This window comes from Gymnoscopelus microlampas, assembly GCF_963454915.1.
Source record: "Gymnoscopelus microlampas genome assembly, chromosome: 15".
Classification (NCBI taxonomy): Eukaryota; Metazoa; Chordata; class Actinopteri; order Myctophiformes; family Myctophidae; genus Gymnoscopelus; species Gymnoscopelus microlampas.
This window is the reverse complement of record NC_139952.1, coordinates 25202706-25218689: the sequence shown is the minus strand read 5'-3', so window position 1 is coordinate 25218689 and position 15984 is coordinate 25202706. Positions and strand designations below refer to the sequence as shown.

The window sequence follows — 15984 nt, the reverse complement described above, 5'->3', positions numbered from 1 at the left end:
CGGTGCACCTCGCAGGTCTGGATGTTACGTTTGTGACGTCCGTCCGTCCGTCCGTCCACCCACCCACCCACTAGCCAATTTTAATAGGATACAGTATGGGCTCAAAGGGCAGAGAAAACAAGCCCCAACAAACCTACGCCCACTGCTGTGAAAACCAGTCTGGATACCAAACCAATATGAGGGACCACCCTAAGTCTGCGTTGGTTCTGTGAATGCTGTTGTTTTTTAAACTTCATCATGATTAATTCATGATTATTTGTTTCTGCCCAGTCTTAGCCCATTCATTGCATTTGAATGTCACCAGACTTATCAGTAGCTTCTAGATCTATTATCATCTGGCTAGGCAAGACTAGTTAGTACCTTTATTAGAAGGATAAACCCCTTGAGATGCATGATCTCATTTTCAAGGGTGTCCTTACCACAAATGAACAAGTCATAGCCTAGTACAATACACAGACAATATAACAAAATAAAGACAGACAAGACAACAGCTCTCCCAAAGCTAGCCGCTCCCACCCCACCAGTTCTACACCTAAGTAGCGAAATTCATATGGAGACATTTCCATTAACACAAGAAAACCATAATAAAGCACAAACAGGTAGTGACACTGTCACACCCAGACCCATGCCCACACCCTCATTCCAGGGATCATCACCCCATTATTAACTACTCTCACCTGTTCTCTTTTGTAGATGAGTCCTACTCCGACACACCTCACTTCTTTCCCCTCAACCTCCTAGACCCTGCCACTCCACATTCCTCTCACTTATCTTCATTAGCTCTCCTTGTAATCACTAATCAGCCTAGGCCTAGCCATGGTTCACATGACGCTTGTCTGTCACAAGCGCCATTGTTCCTGGTTTTTGATTTTTTTACATTTATAACTCTCACATGTACATAAACGTCCAGATTTCAAATATAAAATGCTGACCCCTATGTCACGGATGTAACAAGTTGAGCCAGCAAAGGTTTAAGTACCTGTATATTCCATATTGTTCAATAAAAAGCTTTTTAATCCGATTGCCGGACATTTTCTCAGAATTTTCTCCTATGCTTTCAACTATGCGACACTACTGGTTGGGAAGTGTATTGCACTCTAATACATTACAAAAAAATAATAATAATAATGGAAAATGGCCGCCGATCGGATTAAAATGCTTTTTATTGAACAATACGGGAGATACGGGTACTTATCGTGGGCCGGCTCAACTTGTAACATCCGTGGCTCGGGGGTAAGCACTTTATATTTGAAATCTGAACGTTTATGTACATGTGAGAGTTGTAAATGTCAAAAAATCAAAAACCAGGAACAATCGGTTCCATGACTGTCATGGTATGACAGTCATGTTTCAGGGCTATAATCAGCCAATCACATTCTGTCTTCAGTCCATTGATGTACCCCTCTGTTTCAGTTCTCCTCAGGCAGTATTGCCATCAAAGATTGTTAATACATAAGATACTTAATTTCAAGCCTTGCTAATGGCAAGAAATGGTATTCACTTAGGTCTGCTAAGTGTCTCCTTTGACATAAAAACTGTATGTCACTACAGTCTGTCGTCAGATCTAGCGAACATCCTGTGATCTTTGTCACCAGATCTCACAATAATGTGTTGTTGCCACAGAGGCAGGTCTGGAACAATGTAAAAATTCTCCAGATGTTTCTGTCTCGAAAAATGCCATTTTAGTGTCAGAATGTGTGGAATATATGTGGTTTGTAAAGAATTGGTCCAATATTTACGCCAGGGACTGGGGCAAAATAATCTGTCATAATCGGTTCACTTCTCCATTGAAATGAATAGACTCGTGACCTGCTTCTAGTCTCCTAAAGGGGTGGGCCCCCACATGACATACTGTAGATACAGGAAATGAATCAAAGTTGGGGCATCCTAACGTCTCTTGTATTGTTTTTACTTCCTTCGAGTACGTTTCTAGCCTCCCCTAATGGTTCCGTCCGTAAATAACTATTTTACTTTTGTTGCTTAACTTTTCCCCTTGACTATGTTTTTTTTTAAATATTTTGCACCTCAGCTTGGACTTACAAAACAAATATTAACTGTTTGCCTGCACTTTTGTCCTGCCTACTAAACATGTGACTACAGACGTATGTTTGGGTGTGCATGGACGTCACAAGGGCAGTCACGATTATGACATTTTACTTGACGATTAATTGCCACTCAAATAATTGCGAGTCGTTGAACATTGGAACATAATATGAATAGAAATTACATTTCTGTTTGGCTTTTAGGCTTTGTAAACCAAAAGGTGCACAGGGCAGATATGACAAATAGCTTGCATAATTTAATAACTTCATACTTAAAAAAAACATTAATAGTGTAAATAGCTACAAGCTCAAAACACGTTACATATAATTGCGATTAGGCAATTATGTAACAACTGTGCGTCAGGCCAAGGCGTCACACATATCTAAAGGCTTACGCATCTACAACAATTAGTACTTTGACCTTTGGGACCGCGTGCCCTTCAGTTATGCAATACCCGTTGTCAGAGTACTTAGTTCAGTGCCCATCATCATAGTACTGTACTTGGAGACCAGCCTATGACGTCATATGTTGTGAACTTAAGCCTCTCAGTTGAACTTGAGGATAGTCTATGATGTCAGTATTATGACATCATTTTGATGAAATCAGGGATCTCCATATACTGGCATAAAAGGGTCAAAGACAGAGAGACACACAGAGAGACATATAGGCTATAGGTGGATTTTCGGTACTGGACAACCACTGATCCTACCAACTTCCCACTGGTCACTGCATTCCCTCTGGGTCCTAGGCAATACACACGCCAAGTTTGAAGTTGATTGGTTCTCAAGATTCACAGGGAACACAAACACAAATTATATGCATTTATGGATAGATAGTGTAGATACTGGGGTGCATGTGAAACCTCTATTACAGTTATAAAACAGTTCCCCTCTTTGTCCTGAAATGGCAATACACATACATTTACACTTTATGAGTCATGGCTGATAGACTCCAAAAATGCCAATGATGTCATTTCTGGCATTACATTTGGTACAGTACTTAAACTCACAGCAATTGTACTGTAAAATGGAGTGTAATTCTTTTGCAAGACATCTTTTGTCTATCATCACCACTCCTCCTGTCATCCTTATACAATGCACAGCAGACACATTGGTATCTATGAGTCATTCACACAGAAGGAATGACAAAAAACCTGTAGAACCGCTTCCTGTGCCGCCACCCCCAACCCTATCTCACCCTACCTGGGTTGTATTTAAACAACAGACTTGTGCCACAGCCTCATCATTACCCCTGACGGATTTCATCCATTCACTTGGGATCAGGACAATCAGCTTCTTCAACAACACATCACATATACACCAAGATGGCCAGGATCTTATTTGGAATGATTGCAGTGATCGCATCCGTTATGTTGGGTAAGCCTCATCAGTGATCCATGCTTATAATCTGTTTCTTATAATGTCCTTATAGAATGAAAAGAACTTTACTGACACAGAAATCGAGGCTAGTTTACTAACTAACAGAGGGTTTGTCCTCCAGGTCAATGGGCCTTTTAGAGTTAGTTTTTCAGGTTGATAATCAGTGGTCTAACATGTTTAACAAGTAGTTCTTATTGTAGGTGTTTATCAAGGAAAGATAATCTCAGTTATCACTCTGGTCAGCGGCATTATGTTGATATCTCTGTGTCCTTGACTTGACCTTTCTAACGAAAGTAGTACGAATAGTAGAGAATGTGAAACCAGTTTATCATTGGTTAGTATATGATTTCGTTTGACAGCAAGTATAGTTCTTTACAATAACATGTGTTCTCTATGATGTTGTAATTCTTGAATAATTAGCACAGAATTAATAAAACTGTGTTGAATTTGGAGTGGTTTCAATAACAGTGTGTGGACAAATCCACCACATTCACCATTAGAATAGATGAAAAATGATAAACAAAATTAAGTCAATCATCAGTCTGTCTTCTCCTAGCTACTATTCATGAATTTTTAATGTACCATGTTGATCCCCCCCCTATTTCCAATGATAACTTAAAATAAGAATGTTTTTATACTCCATACACTTTGATCCTATTAAATATTGTCTTTCAAGGTCAATGATATTCTGATGTGAAACTAACTAACACAACTTTTCATATTTTAGCGGACAGTCTGACCTGCAACAAATGCAGTGTGGGTCTTTTTGGCTACTGCCTCAATTCTGCTTCAGTTTCCTGTACAGAGAATAGCACGGAAGTCTGTTTTACTGGAGCAGCAAGTAAGTCCTCCTCCCATCCTCATAGATGCTCTGATCCACACATCATTCATATAGGCATTCATGCATTCACGCCTGAGAGATAGCCTAGTCACTTTGAATTACTGTACCATCACTTCTTCACACATTTACATGCACCGTAAAATAATAAAACATTTTATTTATAACACACTTTACATTTTAGAAAATCACAAAGTGCTAAAATACTACTATTCTAAGGCACGCACACACAGCACATGAGTACATATTTGACATTCACATTGACTCATCATCTCTCTGCATTCCTTGTGTCCAGCATTCCCCAGCATCACCGGCTTCAATGGTTTCAACAGCCAGGGCTGCACGGCGACCACCGGATGCAATGCCACCACCAACGCCACCCTGCTGGGCATCGCCTACGAGACCAAGGTCACCTGTTGCTCCACTGATAAATGTAACCCAGTCACACTCAGCGGAGCCCCCACGACCAAGCTGTCCCTGACTGCTGCTCTTGGTGCAGCCGTCCTTGCCTCTGTCTTGGGAACCATGATTTATTAGTCACTAAACTGGAATCCAACACCTTTTGTGATAATGAACTCAGTTTGTCAACATTCCTGTAGCAAGAGCGCCAATGAACCTGAGATAACCTATCCAAATCTTTTCAACTAAAAGCTCATCGACCATTATTTGTGTGATTTGCACTCAGTTTCATCGTATTAAACTCCGTATTAAGTCCTACTCATAATTCCTTGTTGAGAGATATTCAGAGTCAAAGTTTTTAGTTTTTACTTGACATGTTTATATCATGGAAGTTGATCTATGTAGTGTTTTAGGTAAAACACTGAATTCAACCCCTTTGCATTGTTATTTTTGTAATGTTATTTATCTTTTAAGTTACTGTTGAACTTTTGGGACAAAATGAAGGAGAAGAAATAAAGAAAAATAAGTTTGATTACTGTGTTTGCTCTGTTTATTTTCTAAAATTATTATGATGAAATATTAACTATTTTCTCCCCTATTCTATTTATTCCATTCAAATGAACGTAAGTACTTTGCAGTATATACTGCAGAATATAATTACAGATAGGACAATATGTCCACTGTGGATGAGTATGCTTTCTGATTTCTCAATAATGAGGCTTCCAATACACCGCGTTTGAAAGTACTCCAAAATATAAATTGAAACGTTGTCAATCACTCACTCAAGAGAGGCTCCCTGTTCCACAAAGATTCCAGTGCAAAATTGTATCCTGTAAATAATTCTCCAGCAGTCACTCACTAATATGTTAGGAGATGTAAAAAAGGGTTTCCTTTTTTGTCAGTCAACATGTGTTTGGAGACAATATTTTTGTCTGGTGAATGTCTCCACGCATGACTCATCTTCACGTGTATACTCATCAATTCAAACACAAACTACAAACTCTCCATAACCTGACTCCCACTTATCTCATTCGCTGACACTCTGCCTCCCACAGTCTCTGGTCTGCTGACACAAACCTCCTGTCCCCTCCTCACAGTATACCGTATGACCAAGCACCGGACCTTGGGTGAAAGGGTTTTCTATACTGTGGGACTCTCTACCCAAACACGCCAGAGACTCCATCTCACTCCCCTCCTGGCTCCTTCAAATTATCCCTCAAAACATACCTCTTCAAAATGTTATATTTCACTGAAGAGTGTGCAAAAGAATTCATTTAGTATGAATCACAGTGGTACTGTAAGATAATGGACATAAGGTGCAGAGACTATGAGTTCAAAACTCAGATCACCTTTTTCGAATATTTTACATTTAAAAGAGAGCATATCAAAGTGTTGTGGTTTAAAACATTATTGAAGAAACTATTAGCATTCATTGCAATGGTCATTAAATGTACTCTTCGAAAACAAGATGTCTGAACCCAGATAGCAAAAGTTGTTAAATTAACATTGAATTATGGTCAAAAATTTAGATTTTTGTTAAGCTTGAAGATTGATGGTGGATCAACCAGGGCCGGACTGGGACCAAAATTCAGCCCTGGCATTTTGGTCCGAACCGGGCCACCACCCCCCGGGCCGTTTTTCAACGGGGGGGGGGGGGGCAGATTTTTTTCAAATCCCACACATGCTGATTTGCCATTTCTAGGATTTGATTTACAGGAGTCTGGAGTCGAACCAATTACTCCCACGGAGACATCAAATTTCTCTTTTGGGCCTTGAGTCCCAAGACTCAAGGCCCAAAAGAGAAATTTAATGTTGCTGGTTCAAATCCAACAAGGACAATTTTTAAACTTTTACCTGACTCCTGCACCTTTATCTAATCTTTTAGTGAAGAACACGCAAGTGAACAAAGTTAGTAAGAATCACTGTGGTGTAGTGGTTAAGATAGAGGGCTTACAACCGGAAGGTTCCCAGTTCAAATCCAACTTGGACATTTTTCCAACTTTTACCTGACTCTTGCACCTTCAAATCCCACGCATGCTGATTTGCCATTTCCAGGATTTGATTTCCAGGATTTGAGTCTTGAGTCCCAAGACTCAAGACCCAAAAGAGTCTTGAGTTGAACGAATTACTCCCACGGAGACATCAAATTTCTCTTTTGGGCCTTAAGTCCCAAGACTCAAGGCCGAAAAGAGAAATTTGATGTCTCCGCGGGAGTAATTGGTTCGACTCAAGACCCTAAGAAGGTGAACTGACTGTAATTATTCAAAATGTCATATATAGAATAGAAACCCCATTCAAACTTTAAAATGTTCATCCTAATATGGACATTTGTGCCTGAAAAGGGATCTTTGAAATGTTTCATTGTTTTAGAATAGTACTCCTTCAAAAGTTCAGAGATTTATAATGGAGGTCGATGGAAGATTTTGGGACCTCAAAAAAATACTTTCACCTAGAAACTCCATTCACAGTTCAAAAATTCCACCTTACTGTGGACATGCATGCTTGAGATTTTTTCTTTGAAATCATTTGTAGTTTTGGAGATATTTAACTTTAAGCGCCCAATGCATTGTCAATGCGCCAATGGACATTTAAAGGCAGGCTTACAACTACATACTTACGCCTAGCAATTCATTCATACTTTAAAATGTTCATCTTACTGTGGACATGTTTGCCTGAAAAGGAATCTTTGAAATGTTTAATAGTTTTAGAATTGTACTACTTTAAAAGTTCAGAGATTTATAATCAGTCACTACAAAGTACTACCAATCAACTCTAAATTGCCTGAAACGTACTCCTAACAGGTTTTTGGGGGAACGATTTTGGCCTCCACACTTACTGATTTTTTCGGATTTAACTTTCGTTTCGGTAGTGACAAACTTTCGTTTCGGTAGTGACAGAATGGTGAAAAAAAAACATTTACTAAGTCCAGAGCTCGATGAATGTTAGGGACCAAAAAAAAGGCACTACAAAGTACTACCAATCAACTCTAAATTGCCTGAAACGTACTCCTAACAGGTTTTTGGGGGGACAATTTAGCAAAACTTTCGTTTCGGTAAAAAGAAAATTGTTTCGGTAAAAAGAAAATTTACTAAGTCCAGAGCTCGATGAATGTTAGGGACGGAAAAAAAAGTCACTACAAAGTACTACCATTCAACTCTAAATTGCCTGAAACGTACTCCTAACAGGTTTTTGGGGGGACAATTTACCAGAAAATCGTTTCGGTAAAAAGAAAATTTACTCAGTCCAGAGCTCGATGAATGTTAAGGACGAAAAAAAAAGTCACTACAAAGTACTACCATTCAACTCTAAATTGCCTGAAACGTACTCCTAACAGGTTTTTGGGGGGACAATTTACCGAAACTTTCGTTTCGGTAAAAAGAAAATCGTTTCGGTAAAAAGAAAATTTACTAAGTCCAGAGCTCGATGAATGTTAGGGACGAAAAAAAAAGTCACTACCAATCAACTTTAAATTGCCTGAAACGTACTCCTAACAGGTTTTTTGGGGATTTTTTTTTTTTTTCGTTTCGGTAGTGTCACTACCGAAACGGAAAAAAATTTACTAAGTCCAGAGCTCGATGAATGTTAGGGACCAAAAAAAAAGTCACTACCAATCAACTTTAAATTGCCTGAAACGTACTCCTAACAGGTTTTTGGGGGGACAATTTACCAGAAAATCGTTTCGGTAAAAAGAAAATCGTTTTGGTAAAAAGAAAATTTACTAAGTCCAGAGCTCGATGAATGTTAGGGACCAAAAAAAAAGTCACTACCAATCAACTTTAAATTGCCTGAAACGTACTCCTCACAGGTTTTTGGGGGAATTTTTCTTTTTCGTTTCGGTAGTGTCACTACCGAAACGGAAAAAAATTACTAAGTCCAGAGCTCGATGAATGTTAGGGACCAAAAAAAAAGTCACTACCAATCAACTCTAAATTGCCTGAAACGTACTCCTAACAGGTTTTTGGGGGAACATTTTTTTTTTCGTGTCGGTAGTGTCACTACCGAAACGGAAAAAAATTACTAAGTCCAAAGCTCGATGAATGTTAGGGACCAAAAAAAAAGTCACTACCAATCAACTTTAAATTGCCTGAAACGTACTCCTAACAGGTTTTTTGGGGATTTTTTTTTTTTTCGTTTCGGTAGTGTCACTACCGAAACGGAAAAGAATTTACTAAGTCCAGAGCTCGATGAATGTTAGGGACCAAAAAAAAAGTCACTACCAATCAACTTTAAATTGCCTGAAACGTACTCCTAACAGGTTTTTGGGGGGACAATTTACCAGAAAATCGTTTCGGTAAAAAGAAAATCGTTTTGGTAAAAAGAAAATTTACTAAGTCCAGAGCTCGATGAATGTTAGGGACCAAAAAAAAAGTCACTACCAATCAACTTTAAATTGCCTGAAACGTACTCCTAACAGGTTTTTTGGGGATTTTTTTTTTTTTCGTTTCGGTAGTGAAACCGAAACGGAAAAAAATTTACTAAGTCCACAGCTCGATGAATGTTAGGGACAAAAAAAAAGTCACTACCAATCAACTTTAAATTGCCTGAAACGTACTCCTAACAGGTTTTTGGGGGAACAATTTTTTTTTCGTGTCGGTAGTGTCACTACCGAAACGGAAAAAAATTTACTAAGTCCACAGCTTGATGAATGTTAGGGACAAAAAAAAAAGTCACTACCAATCAACTTTAAATTGCCTGAAACGTACTCCTAACAGGTTTTTGGGGGAACATTTTTTTTTTTCGTTTCGGTAGTGTCACTACCGAAACGGAAAAAAAATTACTAAGTCCAGAGCTCGATGAATGTTGGGGACAAAAAAAAAAGTCACTACCAATCAACTTTAAATTGCCTGAAACGTACTCCTAACAGGTTTTTGGGGGAACATTTTTTTTTTTTACGTTTCGGTAGTGTCACTACCAAAACGGAAAAAAATGTACTAAGTCCAGAGCTCGATGAATGTTAGGGACCAAAAAAAAAGTCACTACCAATCAACTTTAAATTGCCTGAAACGTAGTCCTAACAGGTTTTTGGGGGAATTTTTTTTTTTTCGTTTCGGTAGTGTCACTACCGAAACGGATTTTTTTTTACTAAGTCCAGAGCTCGATGAATGTTAGGGACCAAAAAAAAAGTCACTACCAATCAACTTTAAATTGCGTGAAACGTACTCCTAACAGGTTTTTTGGGGACGGTAGTGTCACTACCGAAACGGAAAAAAATTTACTAAGTCCAGAGCTCGATGAATGTTAGGGACCAAAAAAAAAGTCACTACCAATCAACTTCAAATTGCCTGAAACGTACTCCTAACAGGTTTTTGGGGGGAATTTTTTTTCTTTCGTTTCGGTAGTGTCACTACCGAAACGGAAAAGAATGTACTAAGTCCAGAGCTCGATGAATGTTAGGGACCAAAAAAAAAGTCACTACCAATCAACTTTAAATTGCCTGAAACGTACTCCTAACAGGTTTTTGGGGGAACAATTTTTTTTTCGTGTCGGTAGTGTCACTACCGAAACGGAAAAAAATTTACTAAGTCCACAGCTTGATGAATGTTAGGGACAAAAAAAAAAGTCACTACCAATCAACTTTAAATTGCCTGAAACGTACTCCTAACAGGTTTTTGGGGGAACATTTTTTTTTTTCGTTTCGGTAGTGTCACTACCGAAACGGAAAAAAAATTACTAAGTCCAGAGCTCGATGAATGTTGGGGACAAAAAAAAAAGTCACTACCAATCAACTTTAAATTGCCTGAAACGTACTCCTAACAGGTTTTTGGGGGAACATTTTTTTTTTTTACGTTTCGGTAGTGTCACTACCAAAACGGAAAAAAATGTACTAAGTCCAGAGCTCGATGAATGTTAGGGACCAAAAAAAAAGTCACTACCAATCAACTTTAAATTGCCTGAAACGTACTCCTAACAGGTTTTTGGGGGAACCATTTTTTTTTTTCGTTTCGGTAGTGTCACTACCGAAACGGAAAAAAATGTACTAAGTCCAGAGCTCGATGAATGTTAGGGACCAAAAAAAAAGTCACTACCAATCAACTTTAAATTGCCTGAAACGTACTCCTAACAGGTTTTTTGGGGATTTTTTTTTTTTTTTTCGTTTCGGTAGTGTCACTACCGAAACGGAAAAACATTTACTAAGTCCAGAGCTCGATGAATGTTAGGGACCAAAAAAAAAGTCACTACCAATCAACTTTAAATTGCCTGAAACGTACTCCTAACAGGTTTTTGGGGGAACAAATTTTTTTCCGTTTCTGTAGTGTAGGGACATCAAATCTCTCTTTTGGGCCTTGAGTCTTGGGACTTAAGGCCCAAGAGAGAAATTTGATGTCTACTTGGATCTAATGCGTTCGACTCAAGACTCTTTTGGGTCTTGAGTCTTGGGCCCTCTACTGGCCCTCTACTGGCAGTGACGTCATACTTCGGTGCTCTATATCCATTGCCATTGAGAATGCATTAGACGCTTAAAGTTAAATGTCTCAAAAACTACAAAACATTTCAAAGTAAAAGTTCAAGCATTTGTGTCCACAGTAAGATGAATTATAAAAAGTGTGAATTTCTAGGTGAAAGCGTTGTTTGAGGTGCCAAACCTTTTAGAGGAGTACATTTCTAAACCTATGAAACATTTCAAAGATTTGTTTTCAGTTAAACATTGTTCACAGTAAGATGAACATTTTAAAGTTTGAATGGGGTTTCTAGGTGTAAGTATGTAGGACTATAGCCTCCCAAAGTTTGTACTTTTCCCCCTAAAATCTATAAAAGCAGTGAAGGTCAATGGCAAAATGGACAAGAGTTTCTAGGTGAAAGTGTTTTTTTGAGGTCCATTTTGCCATTGACAATCACTGCTTTTATAGATTTTAGGGGGAAAAGTACAAACTTTGGCAGGCTATTAGTCCTACATACTTACACCTAGAAACCCCATTCAAACTTTAAAATGTTCATCTTACCTTGAACAATGTTTGCCTGAAAACAAATCTTTGAAATGTTTCATAGGTTTAGAAATGTACTCCTCTAAAAGTTTTGGCACCTCAAACAACGCTTTCACCTAGAAACTCCATTCACACTTTTTATAATTCATCTTACTGTGGACATGCATGCTTGAAAGTTTTTCTTTGAAATCATTTGTAGTTTTGGAGATATTTAACTTTAAGCGCCCCATGCATTGTTAAAACGGTAGCACTTTACAATAATGACCCGTTATAAAGCATTTATAAACGTTTATAAGTAGTTTGTAGACTATTAACAAATCATTAACAACCTGTTTGTTGACATTCGTAAATGATTACTAAAACCTTTATAACTACGGTTACAAATCATTTATAAAGTATTAGTAAGTAGTGAACTATTCATGAATAAGCCATGTATATACATCTGTAAAAGATTATTAAATCATTTGAACGACCCATTCTAAAGCATCTATAAACGTTTATAAGCAGTTTGTAGACTATTAACAAATCATTAACAACCTGTTTATTGACATTCGTAAATGATTACTAAAACCTTTATAACTACGGTTACAAATCATCTATAAAGGTATTTTATGACTATTCATGAATAAGACATGTATAATACATCTGTAAATGATTATTAAATCATTTGTAACTGATGTTACATAATATATACAAGCTATTGGTAGCTTGTTCATGTTTAACATATGCTTTGTTAAACATTCCTAAAGTATCTATAAATCCTTAATACATGTTATTATGTGCCCTATAGTAAAGTGAAGACAGTTCATCATTTACAACTGTCTGTTAATGTGTTTGTTCATGTTTAACATGCTTTGTAAAACATTCCTAAAATATCTAAGACTATGCATTATTATGATCTACCAGGAAGGCTGTACTTGTCAGCCATCTGTTAGCTCAATGGGTTGAGACGCAGTATTCATGATTCAGAGGCCATGAGTTCAAATCCCACTGATGTCATTCCTATGATTCTTTCCTTTGCAAACTGGCTTCCAGAAGATCAACTGAAAACTACCAGGAAGGCTATATTTGTCATCCAACTGTTAGCTCAATGGGTTGAGACGCAGTATACATGATCCAGAGGCCATGAGTTCAAATCCCATTGCTGTCTTTCCTATGATTCTTTCCTTTGCAGACTGGCTTCCAGAAGATCAACTGAAAACTACCAGGAAGGCTGTAGTTGTCAGCCATCTGTTAGCTCAATGGGTTGAGACGCAGTATTCATGATCCAGAGGCCATGAGTTCAAATCCCATTGATGTCTTTCCTATGATTCTTTCCTTGAGTGGGTTCGATTCCCACTCCGAGTCAAGTGTCCCCGGTAACTTGGGGCAACGGATAAATTGACTGATATTCTTCGTGATGCTTCCCTTTGCAGAATAACTTCTAGAAAAACAAGTTAAAACCACCAGGAAACCTGTAACTCTCAGCCAACAGCATAGCTCAACTGGTAGAGCGTCTGTCCAATAACATGACTTGACTTGACTTGAGTGGGTTCGATTCCCACTCGAGGCAAGTGTCCCCGGTAACTTGGGGCAACGGATAAATTGACTGATATCCGTAGAATAACTTGTAGGAGTCTGCTGGTTCAAATCCAGTTCACCCAGGACCGAGCGGTCCTGGGTTCGATTCCCACCAACGTCAAGTCCCCGGTAAATTGGAGCAGCGGATAAATTGACTGATATCCGTAGAATAACTTGTAGGAGTGTCCTGGTTCAAATCCAGTCACCACCTTAGTCCCTACTTAGGCCCTACTCCTCCCCCTATTCCTACTCCTCCCCCTACTCTGGGCCCTTCTGGGACCTACTCCTACTCCCCGACTATATTCCCTCCTTACTCTACCCCTACTCTACTCACTACTCTACTCCGCCTACTCTACACACCCTCTATCTATCTCAGTAACTGAGACCGAATTGGCCAGATTCGGTTTCAGTTACTAAGGTGGTGACTGGATTTGAACCAGGACACTCCTACAAGTTATTCTACGGATATCAGTCAATTTATCCGCTGCCCCAATTTACCGGGGACTTGACGTTAGTGGGAATCGAACCCAGGACCGCTCGGTCCTGGGTTGTACTGGATTTGAACCAGCACACTCCTACAAGTTATTCTACGGATATCAGTCAATTTATCCGTTGCCCCAAGTTACCTGGGACACTTGACTCGAGTGGGAATCGAACCCACTCAAGTCAAGTCAAGTCAAGTCATGTTATTGGACAGACGCTCTACCAGTCGAGCTATGCTGTTGGCTGAGAGTTACAGGTTTCCTGGTGGTTTTAACTTGTTTTCTAGAAGTTAGTCTGCAAAGGGAAGCATCACTAAGGATATCAGTCAATTTATCCGTTGCCCCAAGATACCGGCGACACTTGACTCGAGTGGGAATCGAACCCACTAATGTCAAGTCAAGTCATGTTATTGGACAGACGCTCTACCAGTTGAGCTATGCTGTAGGCTCAGAGTTACAGGTTTCCTGGTGGTTTTAACTTGTTTTTCTAGAAGTTAGTCTGCAAAGGGAAGCATCACTAAGGATATCAGTCAATTTATCTGTTGCCCCAAGTTACCGGGGACACTTGACTCGAGTGGGAATCGAACCCACTCAAGTCAAGTCAAGTCATGTTATTGGACAGACGCTCTACCAGTCGAGCTATGCTGTTGGCTGAGAGTTACAGGTTTCCTGGTGGTTTTAACTTGTTTTTCTAGAAGTTAGTCTGCAAAGGGAAGCATCACTAAGGATATCAGTCAATTTATCCGTTGCCCCAAGTTACCGGGGACACTTGACTCGAGTGGGAATCGAACCCACTAAAGTCAAGTCAAGTCATGTTATTGGACAGACGCTCTACCAGTTGAGCTATGCTGTTGGCTGAGAGTTACAGGTTTCAACTTGTTTTTCTAGAAGTTATTCTGCAAAGGGAAGCATCACGAAGGATATCAGTCAATTTATCTGTTGCCCCAAGTTACCGGGGACACATGACTCGGAGTGGGAATCGAACCCACTCAAGTCAGGTCAAGTCATGTTATTGGACAGACGCTCTACCAGTTGAGCTAAGCTGTTGGCTGAGAGTTACAGGTTTCCTGGTGGTTTTAACTTGTTTTTCTAGAAGTTAGTCTGCAAAGGAAAGCATCACAGTAAAGACACCAGTGGGATTTGAACTCATGGCCTCTGGATCATGTATACTGCGTCTCAACCCATTGAGCTAACAGATGGCTGACAAGTACAGCCTTCCTGGTAGTTTTCAGTTGATCTTCTGGAAGCCAGTCTGCAAAGGAAAGAATCATAGGAAAGACAGCAATGGGATTTGAACTCATGGCCTCTGGATCATGAATACTGCGTCTCAACCCATTGAGCTAACAGATTGCTAACAAGTAAAGCCTTCCTGGTAGTTTTCAGTTGATCTTCTGGAAGCCAGTCTGCAAAGGAAAGAATCATAGGAAAGACATCAATGGGATTTGAACTCATGGCCTCTGGATCATGAATACTGCGTCTCAACCCATTGAGCTAACAGATGGCTGACAAGTACAGCCTTCCTGGTAGTTTTCAGTTGATCTTCTGGAAGCCAGTCTGCAAAGGAAAGAATCATAGGAAAGAGTTCAATGGGATTTGAACTCATGGCCTCTGGATCATGTATACTGCGTCTCAACCCATTGAGCTAACAGTTGGATGACACATATAGCCTTCCTGGTAGTTTTCAGTTTATCTTCTGGAAGCCAGTTTGCAAAGGAAAGAATCATAGGAAAGACAGCAATGGGATTTGAACTCATGGCCTCTGGATCATGAATACTGCGTCTCAACCCATTGAGCTAACAGATGGCTAACAAGTAAAGCCTTCCTGGTAGTTTTCAGTTGATCTTCTGGAAGCCAGTCTGCAAAGGAAAGAATCATAGGAAAGACATCAATGGGATTTGAACTCATGGCCTCTGGATCATGAATACTGCGTCTCAACCCATTGAGCTAACAGATGGCTGACAAGTACAGCCTTCCTGGTAGTTTTCAGTTGATCTTCTGGAAGCCAGTCTGCAAAGGAAAGAATCATAGGAAAGAGTTCAATGGGATTTGAACTCATGGCCTCTGGATCATGTATACTGCGTCTCAACCCATTGAGCTAACAGTTGGATGACAAATATAGCCTTCCTGGTAGTTTTCAGTTTATCTTCTGGAAGCCAGTCTGCAAAGGAAAGACATCAATGGGATTTGAACTCATGGCCTCTGGATCATGAATACTGCGTCTCAACCCATTGAGTTAACAGATGGCTGACAACTACAGCCTTCCTGGTAGTTTTCAGTTGATCTTCTGGAAGCCAGTCTGCAAAGGAAAGAATCATAGGAAAGACAGCAATGGGATTTGAACTCATGGCCTCTGGATCATG

The 15984-nt window shown here is 39.4% G+C and overlaps 1 protein-coding gene across 1 annotated transcript; it reads left to right on the top strand.

Moving 5' to 3' along the window:
* Positions 1-3258: 3258 nt before the first annotated feature.
* Positions 3259-5191, top strand: LOC311062238 (uncharacterized protein). The gene is made up of 3 exons (XM_084081117.1): positions 3259-3419; positions 4150-4263; positions 4556-5191. The coding sequence occupies exons 1-3, from the start codon at positions 3368-3370 to the stop codon at positions 4795-4797; spliced, it is 408 nt and encodes a 135-aa protein (XP_083937243.1). The 5' UTR covers positions 3259-3367; the 3' UTR covers positions 4798-5191.
* The last annotated feature ends 10793 nt before the right edge of the window (positions 5192-15984 follow it).